General features: G+C 32.7%; 1 protein-coding gene across 1 annotated transcript in view; it reads left to right on the top strand.

Moving 5' to 3' along the window:
- The first annotated feature begins 8,688 nt into the window (after positions 1 to 8,688).
- LOC111058459 (facilitated trehalose transporter Tret1-2 homolog) overlaps positions 8,689 to 21,498 on the top strand; it is a 50,779-nt gene continuing 37,969 nt past the window's right edge. Inside the window, exon 1 of the mRNA XM_039429291.1 lies at positions 8,689 to 9,187. Within this exon, the coding sequence (XP_039285225.1) occupies positions 9,130 to 9,187 (58 nt within the window). The 5' untranslated portion in view covers positions 8,689 to 9,129. The remainder of the gene's footprint in view (positions 9,188 to 21,498) is intronic.

Raw genomic sequence — 21,498 nt, 5'->3', positions numbered from 1 at the left:
GCTAAACGGATATGGCAAGCGAAGCAAGCCTGACGACCAGTATTATATAGATACAGTAAGTGCTGAAGGCTGTTAATAAAAATGGTTCATGCATAGACAAATGAAAATCATGATTCTTCATTCTTGAGATTTAAATATATTTATTTTGATTCTAGATAGGAATTAATTTTTCCAGTAATAATATTGTTTGGAGTACATGATCAAATATTTCAATGTATTTATGTACATTATCAGGGAAAATCACAAACAAAAAATGATTCCAATAATATAATAAATCAAATCAAATCAAATTGGTTTTTATTAACCATGATAACATGAAACAGCTGTTATATAGCTAAGGTGAACGTTATATTTTCGAGCTCAAAATTTAAGTGGTTTTATTCTTTATTTTGTGAATTTAACGTTTTTTTATGTTTTTACAAAAGTTTTACTATCAATCTATCAAAATTTTAAATTGTTTGTTTTATTCTAATCTATACTCTCAGATTGTGATTTGGTGTAGAAAATTGAAATGGACATAAACTATGTATGATATTTGCACAATTTGAAACTGAATTAGGAAATTGAAAAAGTTTTGGGCAATAACCTGTTTTTTCTTTCCCGATCATTATATTGTTTGTGGTAATCTAATAAATAAATAAATAATTAACAGGGCACAAAAATTCAAATCATACAACAACGCTAAATATTATAACGCTACAATGATTCATAAGCATAGTTTTATTCAGAAGCAAAGTACTTGTGACTGTATTAGCACGATTCAGAACTGGGCTAATATACGGTAGCAAATATTACGAGAAGTACCTAATTCCTGATTCACCAAAACAAGTGCAGATCACCATGTACAACGGCCTGTAAACAACTGAACAATGGACAGTTGATAACTGTCTATTTTTCTATTTTATAAACAATCGAATTCATTTCTGGTCAATTATGAATTTAATAGAATCTACCGCGCAGGCGCCAGCAGGCGCCTAAACCCAAAAAAAGTTATGATTCATATAAGCATAATTTTATTCAGAAGCAAAGTATTTGTGATTCTGCACGATTCAGAAAACATTCCAAACAAGAAGATCGTCAGTCGTTACAATATTGACCCTATTGGAAACCCCCCCTCACTACAATGACAAGGACGCAGTCTGCTCAATCTCCCCAACCACCCCCCCACGTTACGTTACCACTCGTGGACAATGACAATGTACAGTGTTATACTGTACATTAGTTTTTGCATTTCACCTTTCTTCCAATTGAATACTTGTACCCTATTACCACTTCAAAGAAAGTAAATGTAAATGAAAAAAAAGTGAACAGAGAATTGGCTTATCTTGGAAATCTTGCAGTATACTAAAAGTATTTTTTTTATTGCAGAAATTTTCGTTGAAGCATGAACTATTATTCATTCATATTATCCAATAACTTACTTTTTCTCGAGAATTTAGAAATGAACGTTGTGGAAATGATTAAGGCCTGGAAATTCTGTGAAGTGAACAACTACAAGACTTAACCTATTTCGGACTAGGTGTAACCTTATGTAAATTTGGGAGAGGAATAGCACAAGGTTACCTTATTTTTTCTCTCCCTATCATTTTGATGATGTACTTATTGTATAAATTTATAAAGAATAAAGAATGTGATTTTGGAAGAAGAAAGGAATATTGGAGATCATTTGTGAAGGAGAGAGATAAAATGGAAGAAGAAGAAGAATATAGATGAACGTAGTTGCTGGAATGTCCTCACATAGTGAGGTCCACGTTATAATGGCAGTGGAGAAAGATAGGAGAACAACGTTGCCGATCATCTGTCTTGTCAATGCCTTCTATAGACGGTAGCTGATACAGGTTTATTGATGTAATATATATACACTGTTCTTTCTCGTTTATGATAATTATATTTTATCAAGCAAGAAGTTATATTTTTCAATAGTATTGAATGAAAAAGACTAAGAAATTGTCAAAAAACCACAGATTTATTGATACTTAGAAAGACAGGTTTCGGTTATTACAAGAGTTTAAATCAGAGATTGACAATGGTGTAATAACCGAAACCGGTCTTTTTAAGTATAAATAAATCTGTGGTTTTTTGACAATTTCTCAGTCTTTTTCATTCAATATGAATAATTACCACAATATCAACTTCTCAACTACAAAAAAGTGATGTCAGTGGAGAAAGATAGGAGAACGACGTTGCCGATCGTCTGTCTTGTCAATGCTCTCTATAGACCGTAGTTGATACAGGTTTATTGATGTAATATTAACTGATCATTCTCGTTTAAATTCAAATTTATTTATTCAAGTAAGTCACAATACATTCTGGTCTATACACGAATCTACAATAAATTACAGTACAACAACTAATTATACAACAAATTTCACATATTATGAAAACTTATTAATTACAATGAAGATTGAATGGAACATTAGAATATTGATAATATAGTATTGTAATGTAACTACAATAAAATAAAATGTTCATAAGCATCAATAAATCTGTGGTTTTTGACAATATATTTGTCTTTTTCATTCAATAATATGAATAATTACCACAATATCAACTTCTCAACTACACAAAAAGACTTATTAACGGTTCATTCTAGTTTAAATAATAAATTATATTTCATTAAGCGAGAAATTATATTTTTCAATGATTTCATGAGAAAGATGATATATTTTGTTAATTAAACATCAATTCTACATTGTTAAAATACGATCTGGCAACAGAGCGATTCGAGAAAGAGATAAAGCTATCCGCTTTGTTGAATGATAGACAAGGATAGCAATACCATTGCTAATCAAACACTGCCGTTATAACGTGGACCTCACTATAGAACTTTGTCCTTCCTGAGTGGGAATACTCCAATAAGAAATAATGGGAGTTATATTTTCACTGTGCCTGTCTCGTTCACTGGCATTTTGGTAGAGAGTTAGTGAGGAGGACATTTTTAATATTCTTTCCGAAGAATGGACATTGATATGTCCAAAGCTCCGCCAATTTATGTAGATGCATAACAATATGATTATTATCTATAGTTATTATATTACAAATTGCTTTATCATATCATATATAGTTCAATAATTATTTTCTTAGTCTATATTATGTAAATTCATCTATAATTTTGCTGTATTGTACCGTAAGCTATTGTATATAAGTGTATAAGCCAGTATATTGTAATCTACATAAATAAAGTACTCAATCAATCAATCAATCAATCAATCACTGAGACTGATGTATGAGAATCAAGCTTCATCTGATCTCTTTGCGTGTTTCATCTCGAAATTTGTCTTACTAATTATTATTATTTGCGATTGCATGTAATTTGTTTACAAGGATATTTACACGCGATCCGGAGTCTCTCTATCTTTCTTTTGTTTTCATCCCTCTCTATTCTCTCAATCCTTTATCTTCTCCTCTCTCACTGTTGCCATGCCTCCGACTATAGTGAGGTCCACTTCGCGATTGCATGTAATTTATTTACAAGGATATTCACACGCGATCCGGAGTCTCTCTATCTTTCTTTTGTTTTCATCCCTCTCTATTCTCTCAATCCTTTATCTTCTCCTCTCTCACTGTTGCCATGTCTCCGACTATAGTGAGGTCCACGTTATAATGGCAGTGTTTGATAATCAATGGTATTGCTATCCTTGTCTATCATTCAACAAAGCGGATAGCACTATCTCTTTCTCGATTTGCTCTGATGCCAGATCATCTTTTAACAATGTAGAATTGATAATTAATCAACAAAATATTTCATCTTAATAATTTGATTGTATGGTATGATATATTGTGGTATTTCTCCATATTTGAAAGAATAAGACTTTGATAAAATTAGTAGAATTGATGGTGATGTTGTGAAATCTCTCCATAATAAAAAAAAGATATTGTCAAATTTCACTAAAAATTTATTAAAAACTTTAAAACAGAACCATGGTTTCACGTAGTTAACTACAGTTTTTAATAAATTTTTAGTGAAATTTGACAATATCTTTGTTTTCTTATTATTAATAAGACTTTGATATTGTCAATACTACTTTTAAAAGTGGTATCTTAATTATGAAAATTCATTATGAAATTATTGAAAAATATAATTTCTTGCTTAATAAAATATAATTGATTATTTTAATCGAGAATGAACCGTTAATATTACATCAATAAACCTGTATCAGCTACCGTCTATAGAAGGCATTGACAAGACAGAGGTTCGGCAACGTTGTTCTCCTATTTCTCTCCACTGCCATTATAACGTGGACCTCACTTTAGTGTTTGTCCCTCTCTTTCTCTCTCTTTCTCTCTCTCTCTCTCTCTCTCTCTCTCTTGGTAGAGAGAGTTAGTGGGGAGGATATTTTTAATATTCTTTCCAAAGAATGGACATTGATATGTCCAAAGCTCCGCCAATTTATGTAGATGCATAACAATATGATTATTATCTATAGTTATTATATTACAAATTGCTTTTTCATAAAATCATATACAGTTCAATAATCATTTTCTTAGTCTATATTATGTAAATTCATCTGTAATTTTGCTGTATTGTAAGCTATTGTATATAAGTGTATAAGCCAGTATATATTGTAATCTACATAAATAAAGTACTCAATCAATCAATCTTATGGAAATTAAATCTGAAATTTCTCTTTTCTGTATATAAGTGTATAAGCCAGTATATATTGTAATCTATATAAATAAAGTACTCAATCAATCAATCAATCAATCTCTCTCTCATTCTTTCCCTCTAACTATCACTCTCTTCATCTCCAAAGTAACGTGTTGATCAATTCTCACGATTCCTTCTCAACAACGACTTGAGTCACGTTACGTCAACGTTACATCTTATTCCTTGGCATTCGTCTTCGATAATCTCATTTGGAAATGTCAAGGGCCATGGTGTATCTCCATCTCCTATCGCCTATCTCCAGCTCTATCTCCTCGGCTGTTACCCTCTCATTTGTATTTGTCCTCTAAACAATTCCCTCCTTCAATTATTGAAAAACCCATCTGATATAATCTTAATATCAAAATTGAGACTTTACACCCGGAGAAGAAACTACCGATTGTTTCAAAAAGAATTACCACATTCTAAACAGTTATATATATTAAAAAATCTGGTGTGGCGCACCCACACAACTTTCCTTGCTGTTATGAAAATTCATCACCTGACGCTAGTGTTCCCGCGCAGCTCAAGTCTACTATTCAAAGATTTGAGCCAGCTGGTGACAGGGCAATAACGCTGGAGACACACATGAGGTCTGCTAACTCTTCATAGTGAATGATTTAATAGAATCAACAATAATTTGCAATTGAAAAATCACATTTTCTCGAATTTAAAGCTTATTTTCAATTTTAGGTGAAAATGTTACTGGACATTAATTGTAGAGATTTTCATGCTCAATCTACTCCACTTGATTTTCTTTGTTTCAATTGTAACTGGAGCCTGATAATTGGGAATCTATCTGCATTGATGGGGCGGAGCTCCTGAAATTTTTACAGATATGGGACTTGTGGAAGGTGATAGAGCTTATCGATGACTATTTTAGGTATGAATTTGATCAAAATCGTTGGAGCCGTTTCAGAGAAAATCACGAAAAACCCTGTTTTTGACAACATTTTTGCCATTTTAGCCGCCATCTTGAATTGCATTTGATCGAAATTGTTCGTGTCGGATCCTTATAGTGAACGGACCTTAAGTTCCAAATTTCAAGTCATTCCGTCAATTGGGAGATGAGATATCGTGTACACAGACGCACATACACTCATACACACACACACACACACACACACACACACACACACAACACACACACACCACACACACACCACCACACACACACACACACACACACACACAACACACACACACACACACACACACACACACACACACACACACCACCACACACACACACACACACACACAACACACACACACACACACACACACACATACAGACCAATACCCAAAAACTAGTTTTTTGGACTCAGGGGACCTTGAAACGTATAAAAATTTAGAAATTGGGGTACCTTAATTTTTTTCGGAAAGCAATACTTTCCTTACCTATGGTAATAGGGCAAGGAAAGTAAAAAATGGTGTACACAAACCAATTTTACATCAAATTACCCACATAAGTATCAAGTTTATGATGATGTATTATAAGTGTTCTATGTGCCCTCCTTTTGAGGCTCGGACGACATCTAGACGGTAGCCAAATTCATCCCACACTGTTCGCAAGATGTCTTCTCGGACTGTAGCTACTGCGTCAGTTATCCTGGTTTTTAGCTCCTCAATATCAACTGCTATGAGAGCAACAAAGTGAAGGTGCGTACAGATTTACGCGCCGCGAACATGAGCAATTGACTTTTAATCAGCTGATGCCAAGCTTTTTATATTTGTATCTTACCGTTTCTGTAAAAATACAGATATAGTCAGCTGATTAAAAGTGAATTGCTCATGTTCGCGGCGCGTATATCTGTACGCACATGAGCAATTCACTTTTAATCAGCTGATGCCAAGCTTTTTATATCTGTATCTTACCGTTTCTGTAAAAATACAGATATAGTCAGCTGATTAAAAGTGAATTGCTCATGTTCGCGGCGCGTATATCTGTACGCACATGAGCAATTCACTTTTTATCAGCTGATGCCAAGCTGTTTATATTTGTATCTTACCGTTTCTGTAAAAATACAGATATAGTTAGCTGATTAAAAGTGAATTACTCATGTTCGCGGCGAGTATATCTGTACGCATCTTAAGATATCGTGTTTATGTTCCTCCCAGGAATTTCCCATATTACAGTTTCATTATAAACTAGTGGTCAATGTCACAATTTCTCCCTAAGCCGCCTCCAAAAGTAACCTGACCAAGTAGAGGACAACCACTCGTCGCTAAACTGTGACGTCACATGTGAGAAAATACCACTTGATGACGTCACTACTGGATTTAAACGTATTTCAACTTTCCTAATACAAACGCTATCTATCTCACTCTCTCTTTATCTGAACTTTCCTCAGTTTCAACAGCCTTCAGCCATCTTTGGTTGGCAAAACTGGATTTTTGCCGGCGTTCACTGTTCTGATTCGACTGCAAACTCAACTTTTAGTTGGGCTTCTATCTGTGATAGTGAACGCGCGTCTGCTCGAGTCGAGGGACGTCGCACTAAACTACTGTACCATAATTAATTATCGTCGCCTTAAACTATCGTCGTATTTAACTATCGTAGCCTTAAACTATCGTCGCATTTAACTATCGTCGCCTTAAACGATCGTCGCATTTAACTATCGTCGCATTTAACTATCGTCGCCTTAACGATCGTCGCATTTAACTTTATCGTCGCATTAACTTTATCGTCGCATTTAACTTTATCGTCGCCTAAACTATCGTCGCATTTAACTTTATCGTCGCCTTAAACTATCGTCGCATTTAACTATCGTCGTCTTATTATCAGTATTGTTCGCGACTGTCGTTTACTGTTATCTATTGTCGGTTATTGTTACTGTTAGTTACTGTTACCTTTTTCTCCTGGTGTGTTACTATGGATACGAAAGCTGCCAAATCGGCCGCAAGACGCCAGTACTTGGCAACCGTCATTGGTGAGTACTGTAACACTATAGTGAGGCCCCAGCTTATAATGGCAGTGGATTGATTGATTGATTGATTGATTGATTGATTGATTGATTGATTGAGTACTTTATTTATGTAGATTACAATATACTGGCTTATACACTTATATACAATAGTTTACAATACAGCAAAATTATAGATGAATTTACATAAAATATAGACTAAGAAAATAATTATTGAACTGTATATGATATGAAAAAGTAATTTGTAATATAATAACTATAGATATAACTATAGATATTATATTGTTATGCATCTACATAAATTGGCATAAGTGGAGGAAGATAGGAGAACAATGTTTCCGATCCTCTGTCTTGTCAATGACTTCAATGACAGTAGCTGATACCGGTTTATCGATGTAATATAACCGGTTCATTCTCGTTTAAAATAATAATTTATATTTTATTGAGTAAGAAATTATATTATATTTAAATAATTTCATAATGGAGATAAAATATTTAGTTGATAAATTATAAATTCTACATAGTTGAAAGACGATCTTTCAACAGAGCATAGCGAGAAAGAGATAGCGCTATCCGCTTTGTTGAATGATAGACAAAGACAGCAATACCATTGCTAATCAAACACTGCCATTATAATGTGGACCTCTTATAGTTGCATGATATTATATTTTTTGTAAAGCTGTAGAGTTGAACAGTTTATAGATAACACGTGTTAATGAGTACGGGCACATCAATTATATAGATATGCTTGTTATCTATAAATTCTACGCTTAAGTGCACCTGTAAATTAGTTCATCAGTACAACTTTCAACCAGTTTTAGTCTGTGATTTTCAATACTACAGTTATTATAAACTAGTGGTCAATGTCACAATTTCTTCTTAAGCCTCCTCCAAAAGTAACCCTGACCAAGTAGAGGTCAACCACTCGTCGCTAAACTGTGACGTCACATGTGAGAAAATACCACTTGGTGACGTCACTACTGGATTTAAACGTATTTCAACTTTCCTAATACAAACGCTATCTATCTCACTCTCTCTTTATCTGAACTTTCCTCAGTTTCAACAGCCTTCAGCCATCTTTGGTTGGCAAAACTGGATTTTTGCCGGCGTTCTCTGTTCTGATTCGACTGCAAACTCAACTTTTAGTTGGGCTTCTATCTGTGATAGTGAACGCGCGTCTGCTCGAGTCGAGGGACGTCGCATTAAACTACTGTACCATAATTATCGTCGCCTTAAACTATCGTCGCATTTAACTATCGTAGCCTTAAACTATCGTCGCATTTAACTATCGTCGCCTTAAACGATCGTCGCATTTAACTATCGTCGCATTTAACTATCGTCGCCTTAAACGATCGTCGCATTTAACTTTATCGTCGCATTTAACTTTATCGTCGCCTTAAACTATCGTCGCATTTAACTATCGTCGCCTTAAACTATCGTCGCATTCAACTATCGTCGCCTTATTATCATTATTGTTCGCGACTGTCGTTTACTGTTATCTACTGTCGGTTATTGTTACTGTTAGTTACTGTTACCTTTTTCTCCTGGTGTGTTACTATGGATACGAAAGCTGCCAAATCGGCCGCAAGACGCCAGTACTTGGCAACCGTCATTGGTGAGTACTGTAACACTATAGTGAGGCCCCAGCTTATAATGGCAGTGGATTGATTGATTGATTGATTGATTGATTGATTGATTGATTGATTGAGTACTTTATTTATGTAGATTACAATATACTGGCTTATACACTTATATACAATAGTTTACAATACAGCAAAATTATAGATGAATTTACATAAAATATAGACTAAGAAAATAATTATTGAACTGTATATGATATGAAAAAGTAATTTGTAATATAATAACTATAGATATAACTATAGATATTATATTGTTATGCATCTACATAAATTGGCATAAGTGGAGGAAGATAGGAGAACAATGTTTCCGATCCTCTGTCTTGTCAATGACTTCAATGACAGTAGCTGATACCGGTTTATCGATGTAATATAACCGGTTCATTCTCGTTTAAAATAATAATTTATATTTTATTGAGCAAGAAATTATATTATATTTAAATAATTTCATAATGGAGATAAAATATTTAGTTGATAAATTATAAATTCTACATAGTTGAAAGACGATCTTTCAACAGAGCATAGCGAGAAAGAGATAGCGCTATCCGCTTTGTTGAATGATAGACAAAGACAGCAATACCATTGCTAATCAAACACTGCCATTATAAAAAAAAAAAACTGCCATTATAATGTGGACCTCTTATAGTTGCATGATATTATATTTTTTGTAAAGCTGTAGAGTTGAACAGTTTATAGATAACACGTGTTAATGAGTACGGGCACATCAATTATATAGATATGCTTGTTATCTATAAATTCTACGCTTAAGTGCACCTGTAAATTAGTTCATCATTTCACTCATTCAGAAACCGATTGTCGTGCGATCGAGTCAAGAATACTTCACTAACTTCTGTTAAATGCTTGTACAATGGAGAAAATGTTAATTTGTTGCTTCTCTATCACTTACCCAGTGTTTTGGAAGTATAGTAGCACAAATTTAAGCTGTTTTCAGTTTGAATTTTTCTTCAGATAGAATATTCATCTCGCCAAAATACAGTATACATAAGACAAATTAATGTGAATTATGATAAATCTTAATGTTTTGACACAGCCAGCAAAGTCAGACTTATGCACGAGCTGTGAGTTCCTAAAGAGAACGGTTTTTTTTCTAGAATTCAAGTTGTTTATTTAGTCTATTATAGACGGTTCATCATAGTTCTATACAAAGTTAGCCCTTTACAATAATGTGGGCTTTACAGTTTTATCTAAACATGTACTGATGTTTGTTTTTGAAGCATCTAAATTTCAAAATCTAGTTTTTGAAAATAGTTGAGAACTGAAAATTTAGTAAAATGATGGAAGAAAATACTTGAATAGATTTATGAGTATTGAGAGATTCCAAATTAGCTAGAAAGTTCAAATAATAAAACAGAATAGAAATGATGATGATGATGATGATGATGATGATGATGATGATGATGATGATGAGTATAATCAAAGGTATTTTAGTGATACTAATGTGAAATATTTCTTCTATGTTCGGTTTTGAAGCATCAAAATTTAAAAATCTACTTTGTGAGAATAATCAAGGACTGAAAATCTTGTGAAGTGAACAACTACAATACTTAACCTATTTCGGACTATGTGTAACCTTATCTAAATTTGGGAGAGGAATAGCACAAGGTTACCTCATTTTTCCTCTCCCTATCATTCTAATGATGTACTTATTGTATCAATCAATAGAGAATAGACTTTATTTGAATAAATGAAGGACAGAGTAGATGTTATTACCATATGTAATAGGATAAATATTACCATTTGTACCTTATTTCTTTTTATGATTTTTTATAAGTTTTCTATATATTATATTTCTAAGATTTTGCATTTTCTTGTAAAGGAGACATGTTTGGGGAACCCCGTTGTCTCCATTGTAAATGAATAAATGAATGAATATATGTTTGTTTGTTACTTCTCTATCACTCACCCAGTGTTTTGGAAGTATAGTTGCACAAAGTTGACTCGTTTTCAGTTTAAAATTCAAGTTATTCTTTATTGATATTCTTACAATAAGTTCATCATCAAAATGATAGGGAGAGAAAAAATAAGGTAACCTTGTGCTATTCTTCTCCCAAATTTAGATAAGGTTACACATAGTTCGAAATAGGTTAAGTTGTTTATTTACTCTGTTGTATATCCATACATTTTCACTGTTAAAATTAAACTTGAATTTTAAAAACACTTTTGAAGCGAAAATACACTTACTTTTGTAGTGACGATCGTTTCGACCTGTTGTTGGTCAACATCAGACTGTGGGAATTTACTTAGATGACAAGGCTATGTGTGGTAAGGGATGAAGGTGGTGGAATAGGATGTGGTGGGGGTTGGGTTGGTGGATACTTAGTGAGGCAGTGAACACAACCTATTCCACCACCTTCATCCCTTACCACAAATAGCCTTGTCATCTGAGTAAATTCCCACAGTCGGATGATGACCAACAACAGGTCGAAACGATCGTCACTACAAAAGTAAGTGTATTTTCACTTGAAAAGTGTTTTTTAAAATTCAAGTTTGTTTATTTAGTCTATTATAGTCGGTTCATCATAGTACTATTCAAAGTGATCCCTTAGCAATAACGTAGGCTATACAGTTTTAATTTTTTTGTGTAGTTGAGAAGTTGGTATTGTGGTAATTATTCATATTAAAATAAGAAGACTGAGAAATTATCAAAAACCACAGATTTATTGATACTTGGTATATTGATACCTGTGATAACAGGAATATCATTATAATGTGAATTAAAAGAATGTATTATACTTATGTTATAATAAATTGTGATTTCATTGGTGCAGACGTCCGAACATTTCCTCCACATCACTACAAGAAAATATTGCAAAATTCAAACATATAAAACTGTTAACTGAAAAGAAATGATCAAAAACCACAGATTTATTGATAGTTAGAAAGACCGGTTTCGGTTGTTACACCATTGTCAATCAAAAAGAGTTTATCAGAGATTGACAATGGTGTAACAACCGAAACCGGTCTTTCTAACTATCAATAAATCTGTGGTTTTTGATCATTTCTTTTCATTTAACAGTTTTATATGTTTGAATTTTTCACTATGTTCTTGTAGTGATGTGGAAGAACTGTTTGGAGGTCTGCACCAGTGAAATCACAATTTACTAGTAGTTCTGTGAACAGTAGACCTCGCGCTCAGTAAGTTACATTGACCTGTTGTTATGTTCTCTCAAAAATGAATAAACAATTTATCAATATAAAATGTCTAGAAAAAATCCTAAATAAATATAGAGCTTTCTGTCCTATCGTACCGTGACGTGTCGTCCCGGAATGTGAGTGTGAGCGCAGTTATCAGGTATGGCTGCAACTGTCTACAACGTTGATGGAAAGATACAATTTTCAAGATGTTCGATGTTTTTGAACGGGTAGTATTATAGTCAACTGTCTACTAACGTTAATGGAAAGATAATTTTTCAAGATGTTCCATGTTTTTGAACGGGTAGTATTATAGTCCACTAGACAGCTGATTTATGATGAATAATATTCTATAGTCTGATTTTTACAGTAATATTGGCTTATGAAGGAGGCTCCTTTTCCCTTTTATATTATCCTTGAAATGCAAAATTTACAAAAACCTTGTATATACGTCGACGGGCAATTTAAAAAGGAACATACCTGTCAAATTTCATGAAAATCTATTACCGCGTTTCACCATAAATGCGCAACATAAAAGCATTTAAACATTAGAAGAAATGCCAAAACGTCGACTTGAATCTTAGACCTCACTTCGCTCGGTGAATTATAACATGAGTGTACTTCATTCTTTCAATTCACATTATAATGATATTCCTGTTATCACACTCAATTTCATCCAATCATCTACTTACATTTGAATAATACACAAGTAAATCTGTATTTGATCATCAAAATGTCCACTACTTGCTCAACTTTCGTTGATTGGTTAACAGTTGATCAACTAACTCATATTTCAAATGATCTCTCAAAACATTACCCTCAGTAGATTCTTAATCCACAATTTAATATCATGATTTAAAATTGAATTATACTCTGTCTGAGAAGAGAAATAAGGAGATTTTAAGAATCGTGATAGTCCTATCTCTAACTATGTGTAATTTCATCTAAATTTGGGAGAGGAATAGCACAAGGTTTTAACAATTTATCAGTATTTCATTTTATTCACACAAGCACAAAATCAAAAGAAGGATTGGGAGAGAACAAAAATAATCAATCAAATTTATTTCTTTTCATGTGAATATTTCGTATTTTGGGTGATAATAATGTGAAATCTTCATTCTATGTTTGGTTTTGAAGCACCTAAATTTAAATATATACTTTGTGAAAATAATTGAGGTTTGAAAATTTTGTGAAATAAACAAATACAAGTCTTGACCTATTTGGGACTATGTGTAATTTTATCTAAATTCGGGAGAGGAATAGCACAATGTTAAAATATTTTTTCTTTCTCTATCATTTAGATGGTGTATGAAACAATAAAGAAAGAAGAATAAAGAATCGCTGACTAAGTTTGAAAATTAGGATATCTATTTCTAAAACTTTTTCGTCAGTTATTTATTTCAATAATCAATTGCTGTTTCACAATAATCAGAATGCTATTCATTACCGTATCTGAAAGCATGATTAGAAGTCTGCTAGTGAAACAATGTCTATGCAAAAAGTGATGAAAATTCATTTTCCGTAAACTTTTTCTACCCAAATAATAAGTTTTATCAATTCTATTCACAACATGTCTTTGTCATTTATTTATTGATTTTTGAATTTATTTATTGATTGATTATTCACTGGTTCACAATAAACAGGATGTTATTAATTATCTAAAAGCATGATTAAAAGTCTGCTAGTGGAGCATTATCTATGCTAAAATTTATTCATGAAATTCGTTTTCCGTGAACTTTTTCTGCACAAATCATGAGTCTATCAAATTTATTTGTAACATTTCAATCCGGTTCAAGTTGAAATGCATAGGTCAAGATAAATCAATCTTCTTCATTAGAGAGCCACTCAAGTATTTTCAAATAATAGTTTTCACAATCTGCTTCTTCAACATTCATCAGAAGTTTCATTCGCTATATTGAGGTCCACGTTATAATGGCAGTGGAGAAAGATAAGGGAACAACGTTGCCGATCCTCTGTCTTGTCAATGCCTTCTATAGACGGTAGCTGATACATGTTTTCACTTTTTGTGTAGTTGAGAAGTTGATATTGTGGTAATTGACCGAGCGAAGTGAGGTCTAAGATTCAAATCGACTGTTTAGCATTTCTTTTAATCTCGGCAAGACCGAGAAATGTTTGAATGTTAAATGTTGCGCATTTCCGGCGAAACGCGGTAATAGATCTTTATGAAATTTTACAGGTATGTTCCTTTTTAAATTGCGCGTCGAAGTATATACAAGGTTTTTGGAAATTTTGCATCTCAAGGATAATATAAATGGAAAAAGGAGGCTCCTTCATACGCCAATATTGGAGTAAAAATCAGACTATAGAATTATTCATCATAAATCAGCTGACAAGTGATTACACAGATGTGTGGAGAAGCCAGTCTATTACTGTGTTTGTATAAGGTCTATAGTTTCAATCGAAGACCTTAAAGAGGTATGCATCTTTAAGCTGGGTTTACACCAAAGTTATTAACAAAATGTTAATAACACAATTCTTATAGATTCTATTAGATTGAACGGAAGTTGACAAACACACACATGTGTATCATCATGTGTATGATAAGTTATGTTCAATCTAATATGATCTATAAGGATTGAGTTATTAACATTTTGTTAATAACTTTGGTCTAATCGCAGCTTTAAGGTCTTTGATTTCAATATATTTTTTTCCGGTCATGGTATTATTATGCGTGCTCATTAGTATTAGTATTCTCACATTCAAAAAACTAATTTAAAAGGTGATTAAAAATAAACAAATGAACTAAATAATGCTGGAGAAATTATAATATTTTTGATTGTAAAAAATTGATTCTCATCAGATAAAAAGATTATCACAAAACTGGATGAATTATATCATATGGAATACAAATTCAAACGTGAACTGAGTTTGTTAACATTTAAAACAAGTGACATCAGGTACTTGTGGATGAGAATACTGCGTGAGGTCTACTGTTCTATTCTGTTCACAGAACTACTAGTTATTCATATTGAATGAAAAACACTAAGAAATTGTCAAAAAACACAGATTTATTGATACTTAGAAAGACCGGTTTCGGTTGTTACACTATTGTCAATCTCTGATAAACTAAAACTAAATACAAGTGTAGCAGAATTTATACTGGAAGGCGAGTACTGCTATTGGTCAAGGGCTTGAACGCCTGCCATTGGCCCAGCTAGATAGTCTCCTCCCACTCAATAGTGTCACAAAATGGCGGCTTAAGCAACAGACTTGCCATGATAACAAGATTTACTTTCAGTACAGAATAAGAACCAAGAACCAATTCAATATGATAAATTTCTATTGATGCAATATTAACTATAAATTCACGTTTAAAATAATCAATTATATTTTATCAAGAGAGAAATTAGGTATTTTTCAATAATTTCATAATGAATTTTCATGTTAAGATGAAATATTTTGTTAATAAATTATTAATTCTACATTGTTAAAAGACGATCTGGCAAGAGAGCAAACCAAGTAAGAGATAACGCTATCTGCTCTGTTGAATGATAGACTAGCATAGCAATACCATTGCTAATCAAACACTGCCATTATAACGTGGACCTCACTATAGAATAATATAAGTCACCAGTTATCAGTTTATTCAATCGCCGAGAAAATGACCTGTATTCCAGTAACCTGTCTGTATTTTCAGATCAGAGAAATCTTGTTGATAATTTTAATGTACTGTCGAATTAAAGTGAGTAGTGACCTTGGAATGACAACAAATATAACAACATGTGCATACGTTGTTATAATAATGCGAAATATTTCTTCTATGTTTGGTTAGAAACCATGGGAAACCATGTTGGCTAGGTATTTTTCCTCCTTTTTTTCTTCTCAGCACACCCTGCCTTGAAGCCTGTTTTTGTATTTTATTAGAAATTTATTTTTAATTGTGATTTTTTTGTGTTTTGATTTCTTTTATGTATATTGTATTGTGTTGATTGAACAATATATAAATAATATAATTCAATAAAATTGATTGAGTTTTGAAGCAACTAAATTTGAAAATCTACTTTGTGAAAATACTTGAGGACTGAAAATTTTGTGAATTGAAGAACTACAAGACTTTTAACAATGTAGAATTGATAAATCATCAACAAAATATTTCATCTTGATTATGCTTTGAATTTATGAAAATTTTGTGAATTGAACTACAAGACTAAACCTATTTTGGACTATGTGTAACCTTATCTAAATTTGGGAGAGGAATAGCACGAGGTTACCTAATTTTTCCTCTCCCTATCATTTTGATAATGTACTTACTGTATAAATGAATAAAAAATGAATGGAAAACAAACCTAGTATTCTGAATGCTGTGGGTGTGCAGTGACGTAGCAAAGAAAGGGGGTTCCAGGTTATTACCCCCCACCACTAAGATAACACCCCCACCCCCCACCGCTTTTCAAATTCAACACTTAAACTTGGGGCCCAAAATTGGACAGCCCTCTCTCTCCACATTAATATTATGAGCTGTGCTTCTGAGATTTAAACTTTACAACATTTTTCAATCCGACCGTAGTTCAGAAATTGATATCATCTTAAGCTGCGTACACATACTCGCGCTTCCAACCCGCACCGAGCACGATCCTCCCTCGTACCGCCCTCGTACCATCATCGAACCACAGTCGCACCGCCCACGCACCCATCATGAACGTTACGGAAGATGTTAGATCTTCTCGCGTTCCCCGGTCGAACCACTGTTGCTCGCCGGTCGATCATCAATCGCTCTGCTGGAGTGACGTTCGGTTGCGGAGCAGAGCGTCAGTCTGTACGCACCTTAACAATGACAGTTACCATTTATCTGATTGAGAAAATATTGTTATTCTACAACGGCTATTCCAAGTAGGCTATGACCACTGAAAGAACGATAATGCTTACAAGATAGTAGATTAATGATGAAACGATAATGGATAACAATTCTTATTCTCATTTTCATTTTCTTACAAGAATAAAACTTGCTACTTATTGAACTGAAAAATTCTATGATTATGTTATTGATCCAATCTTATTGAAATCAGACTCAATGTAGAATTGAAATATTTCTCAGAATAATTTTTCTGAGATTGATTTTAGAATAATGTCTTCCTTTGCAATGAAGGATTATCATCTCTCTCTCACTCTCTTTCTCTCTCCCGGTCGTGTGTTGATGGTAAGGATATTATTTTATACCCTTCTCAGAGAATCGACAATTATTTGTTGAAACACCGCCGATTTATGAAGTTACATCACAATATTATATTATCGTTATTCTAATTGCATTCAATCTTTATTCTCATTGATCAATTATCTATACTTAGTAAAATTCGTTAAATAATCAGTATTACCGTCATTTAATGTAGATTAGTGTATAAGCCAGTAAATATTGTAACATACATAAATAAAGAAATCTAATCTAATCTCTCTCTAACTCTCTTGGTAGAGAGTTACTGGAAAGGATATTTTTAATATTCTTTCCAAGGAATGGACATTGTTATGTCCAAAGCTCCGCCAATTTATGTAGATGCATTACAATATTATCTTGTATAGTTATTCCAAATTGATTTTTTTCTCATATCATTGTACAGTTCAATAATTAATTTCTTAGTTTATGTTATGTAGATTCATCTAAAACTTTGCTGTATTGTAAGCTATTGTATAAGGGTATAAGCCAGTATATATTGTGATCAACATAAATAAAGTACTCAATCAATCAATCTAATAAATATAGACTATATATATATTTATTGTTTCTCAATAAACCAGAAACATGTAAACGTAAATTTACTCCAAATTCCTACAAGAAATCTTATTTTCAGTGTTCATTCATTATTTTAATATCCATTATCCATGAATTTCAAATTTCACAGGTAAATCCTTGTCTATCACTCAACAAAGCGGATAGCGTTATCTCTTTCTCGGTTTGCTCTGTTGCCAGATCGTCTTTCAACAATGTAGATTTAAAAAATAATTAACGAAATATTTCAATGTTTCTCAATAAACCTGAAACATGAACGTAAATTAACTTCAAATTACTACAAAGAAATCTTATCTTCATTGTTCATTCATTATTTTAATATCCATAAATTTCAATAATTTCCTATAACTAGCGCAGGTAAATTACAACATTGTTATCAGCATTAATAGCAGTATAATTAATGACTGTGTAATAAAACTAGAACTTTGATAAAAAAATTAGAACTCTTATCTTTTCACTCTACAATCGAAGTGCGGGTACTGAAACTATAGTAAGGTCCACGTTATAATGGCAGTGGAGAAAGATAGAAGCACAACGTCGCCGATCCTCTGTCTTGTCAATGCCTTCTATAGACGGTAGCTAATACAGGTTTATTGATGTAATATCAACTGTTCAATCTCTTTTAGAATAATCAATTATATTTTATTGACCGAACATAGTGAGGTCTAAGATTCAAGTCGACGGTTTGGCATTTCTCTTAATGTTGAAATGTTTAAATGTTCATTATGTTTATATATTTATGTTGCGCATTTACAGCGAAACGCGGTGATAGATTTTCATGAAATTTGACAGGTATGTTCCTTTTTAAATTGCGCGTCGACGTATATACAAGGTTTTTGGAAATTTTGCATTTCAAGGATAATATAAAAGGAAAAAGGAGCCTCCTTCATACGCCAATATTGGAGTAAAAATCAGACTATAGAATTATTCATCATAAATCAGCTGACAAGTGATTACACAGATGTGTGGAGAAGACAGTCTATTATTGTTTTTGTATAAAGATCTATAGTTTCAATCATAGATATTAAAGAGGTAGACTATGCATCTTTAAGCTGGGTTTAAACCAAAGTTATTAACAAAATGGTTATAACTTTATCCTTATAGATTCTATTAGATTGAACGGAAGTTGACAAACACATATTTTCATCATGTGTATGATAAGTTATGTTCAATCTAATATAATCTAAAAGGATTGAGTTGTTAACATTTTTTCAATAAATTTGGTCTAATCGCAGATTTAAAATCTTTGGTTTCAATATTTTGTTTTGCAGTCATGGTATTATTATGCGTGCCCATCAGTATCAATATTCTCACATTCGAAAAAACTAATTAAATAGGTGAATAAAAATAAACAAATGAACTAAATAATGCTGGAGAAATTATAATATTTTTGATTCTGAAAAAATAATTTTCATCAGATAGAAAGATCATCAGTGAACTGGATGAATTATATCATATGGAATACAAATTCAAACGTGAACTGAGTTTGTCAACATTTAAAACCGTTGACATCTGGTACTTGTGGATGAGAATACTGCGTGAGGTCTACTGTTCACAGAACTACTAGTATATAGACTGGTAGTCTGTAGACTGGCTGGCCGCTATGGCTTTGTATAAAAATGAGCGCTGCTCATTAGCATTGTAAGGGTAAGCATTCCTGACCGGCAATTAGGAGGTACTGGGTTCGATTCCCGGGCTGACAAATAATTTTTGTATAATAGCGCTCATCGAATTTCCATCTAGCTGTTTACCCTGTTGTCAATATTTGCAGTAGCACAAATCTTTGGGGTGATTTGCAGTATTTAATTGAGAATATTGTTTAATAATAATAATTTACTAGTAGTTCTGTGAACAGTAGACCTCACGCAGTATTCTCATCCACAAGTACCTGATTGAAACTATAGACTTTATGGAAATACAGCAATAGACTGGCTTCTCCACACATCTTTGTAATCACTTGCCAGCTGATTATGATGAATAATTTTATAGTCTGATTTTTACTCTAATATTGGCGTGATGAAGGAGGCTCCTTTTTCCTTCCATATTATCCTTAAAATGCAAAATTTCCAAAAACCTTGTATATACGTCGACGTGCAATTTAAAAAGGAACATACCTGTCAAACTTCATGAAAAACTATTACCGCGTTTCGCCGTAAATGCGCAACATATGAACATTTAAACATTCAAACATTTAAACAATGCCAAACCGTCGACTTGAATCTTAGACCTCACTTCGCTCGTTCAATTAATTAGCATTTGGTCAAATGCAACTTCCAATTTGTTTCTATTTTCATTTCTGTTCATTAAATTTTCGTTTGAAATAATCAATTATATTTTATTGAGCAAGAAATTATGTACCTATTTTTATATGAATTTTCATAATCAAGAAGAATTATTTTGTTAATTAATCATCAATTCTACATTGTTACAAGACGATCTGGCAACAAAAGCGAGCAAAGCGAGAAAGAAATAGCGCTATCCCCTTTGTTGAATGATAGACAAGGATAGCAATACCATTGCTAATCAAACACTACCATTATAACGTGGACCTCACTAAAGAGAAAAAACTCCTATTTTTGTCCATCAAATGCAATTTTCTTATCGGTCGAAAAACGTAATTTACCTCTCTCAAATTTTCTCATATCATATCAAACGTCTATACAATGAATTAGCGATTATTTCCCATAACAAATTGGAGAAACAATAGTTCTGATGGCAATTGAACCAAGGTCAAGTTGCCCAATGTTAGGTTGAAGGTAGTTTCTGCTTTCAAACGCATGCTTCTATTACAGAATTGATAAGAGAGTTACATAACCGACGTTTAGTGGAAGGATGATCGTAATGGCGGCTTTTCGGTCATTCACATGTGTACATAACCAAATTGCTAAACAGTAGTTTGACAAACTGGTTTGAGGCAATCCAAGATTAAATAATGATCAGGGTCAACTGAGGATGCACTAATGTTTGAGGGAAAGGTGGAAATAGAATTGAGTGATTGATTGATTGAGTTCAACCAATATGTATAACATAAGTATGAAAATAGATGAATTCATGACTAATTATAAACAGAGAAATGAGATTGATTGATTGATTGATTGAGTACTTTATTTATGTAGATTACAATATATACTGGCTTATACACTTATATACAACAGCTTACAATACAGCAAAATTATAGATGAATTTACAAAATATAAATTGAGAAAATAATTATTGAGCTGTAAATGATATGAAAAAGAGCAATTTGTAATAACTATAGATAGTATTGTTATGCATCTACATAAATTGACGGAGTTTTGGACATATCAATGACCATTCTTCGGAGAGAATATTCGAAGTATCCTTCCACTAACTCTCTGCCAAAGAATTGATTGATTGATTGATTGAGTACTT

The sequence above is a fragment of the Nilaparvata lugens genome, chromosome 5 (assembly GCF_014356525.2).
Source record: "Nilaparvata lugens isolate BPH chromosome 5, ASM1435652v1, whole genome shotgun sequence".
Classification (NCBI taxonomy): domain Eukaryota; kingdom Metazoa; phylum Arthropoda; class Insecta; order Hemiptera; family Delphacidae; genus Nilaparvata; species Nilaparvata lugens.
The sequence above is the reverse complement of the archived record's forward strand: the minus strand, read 5'-3'. Positions and strand labels throughout refer to the sequence as shown.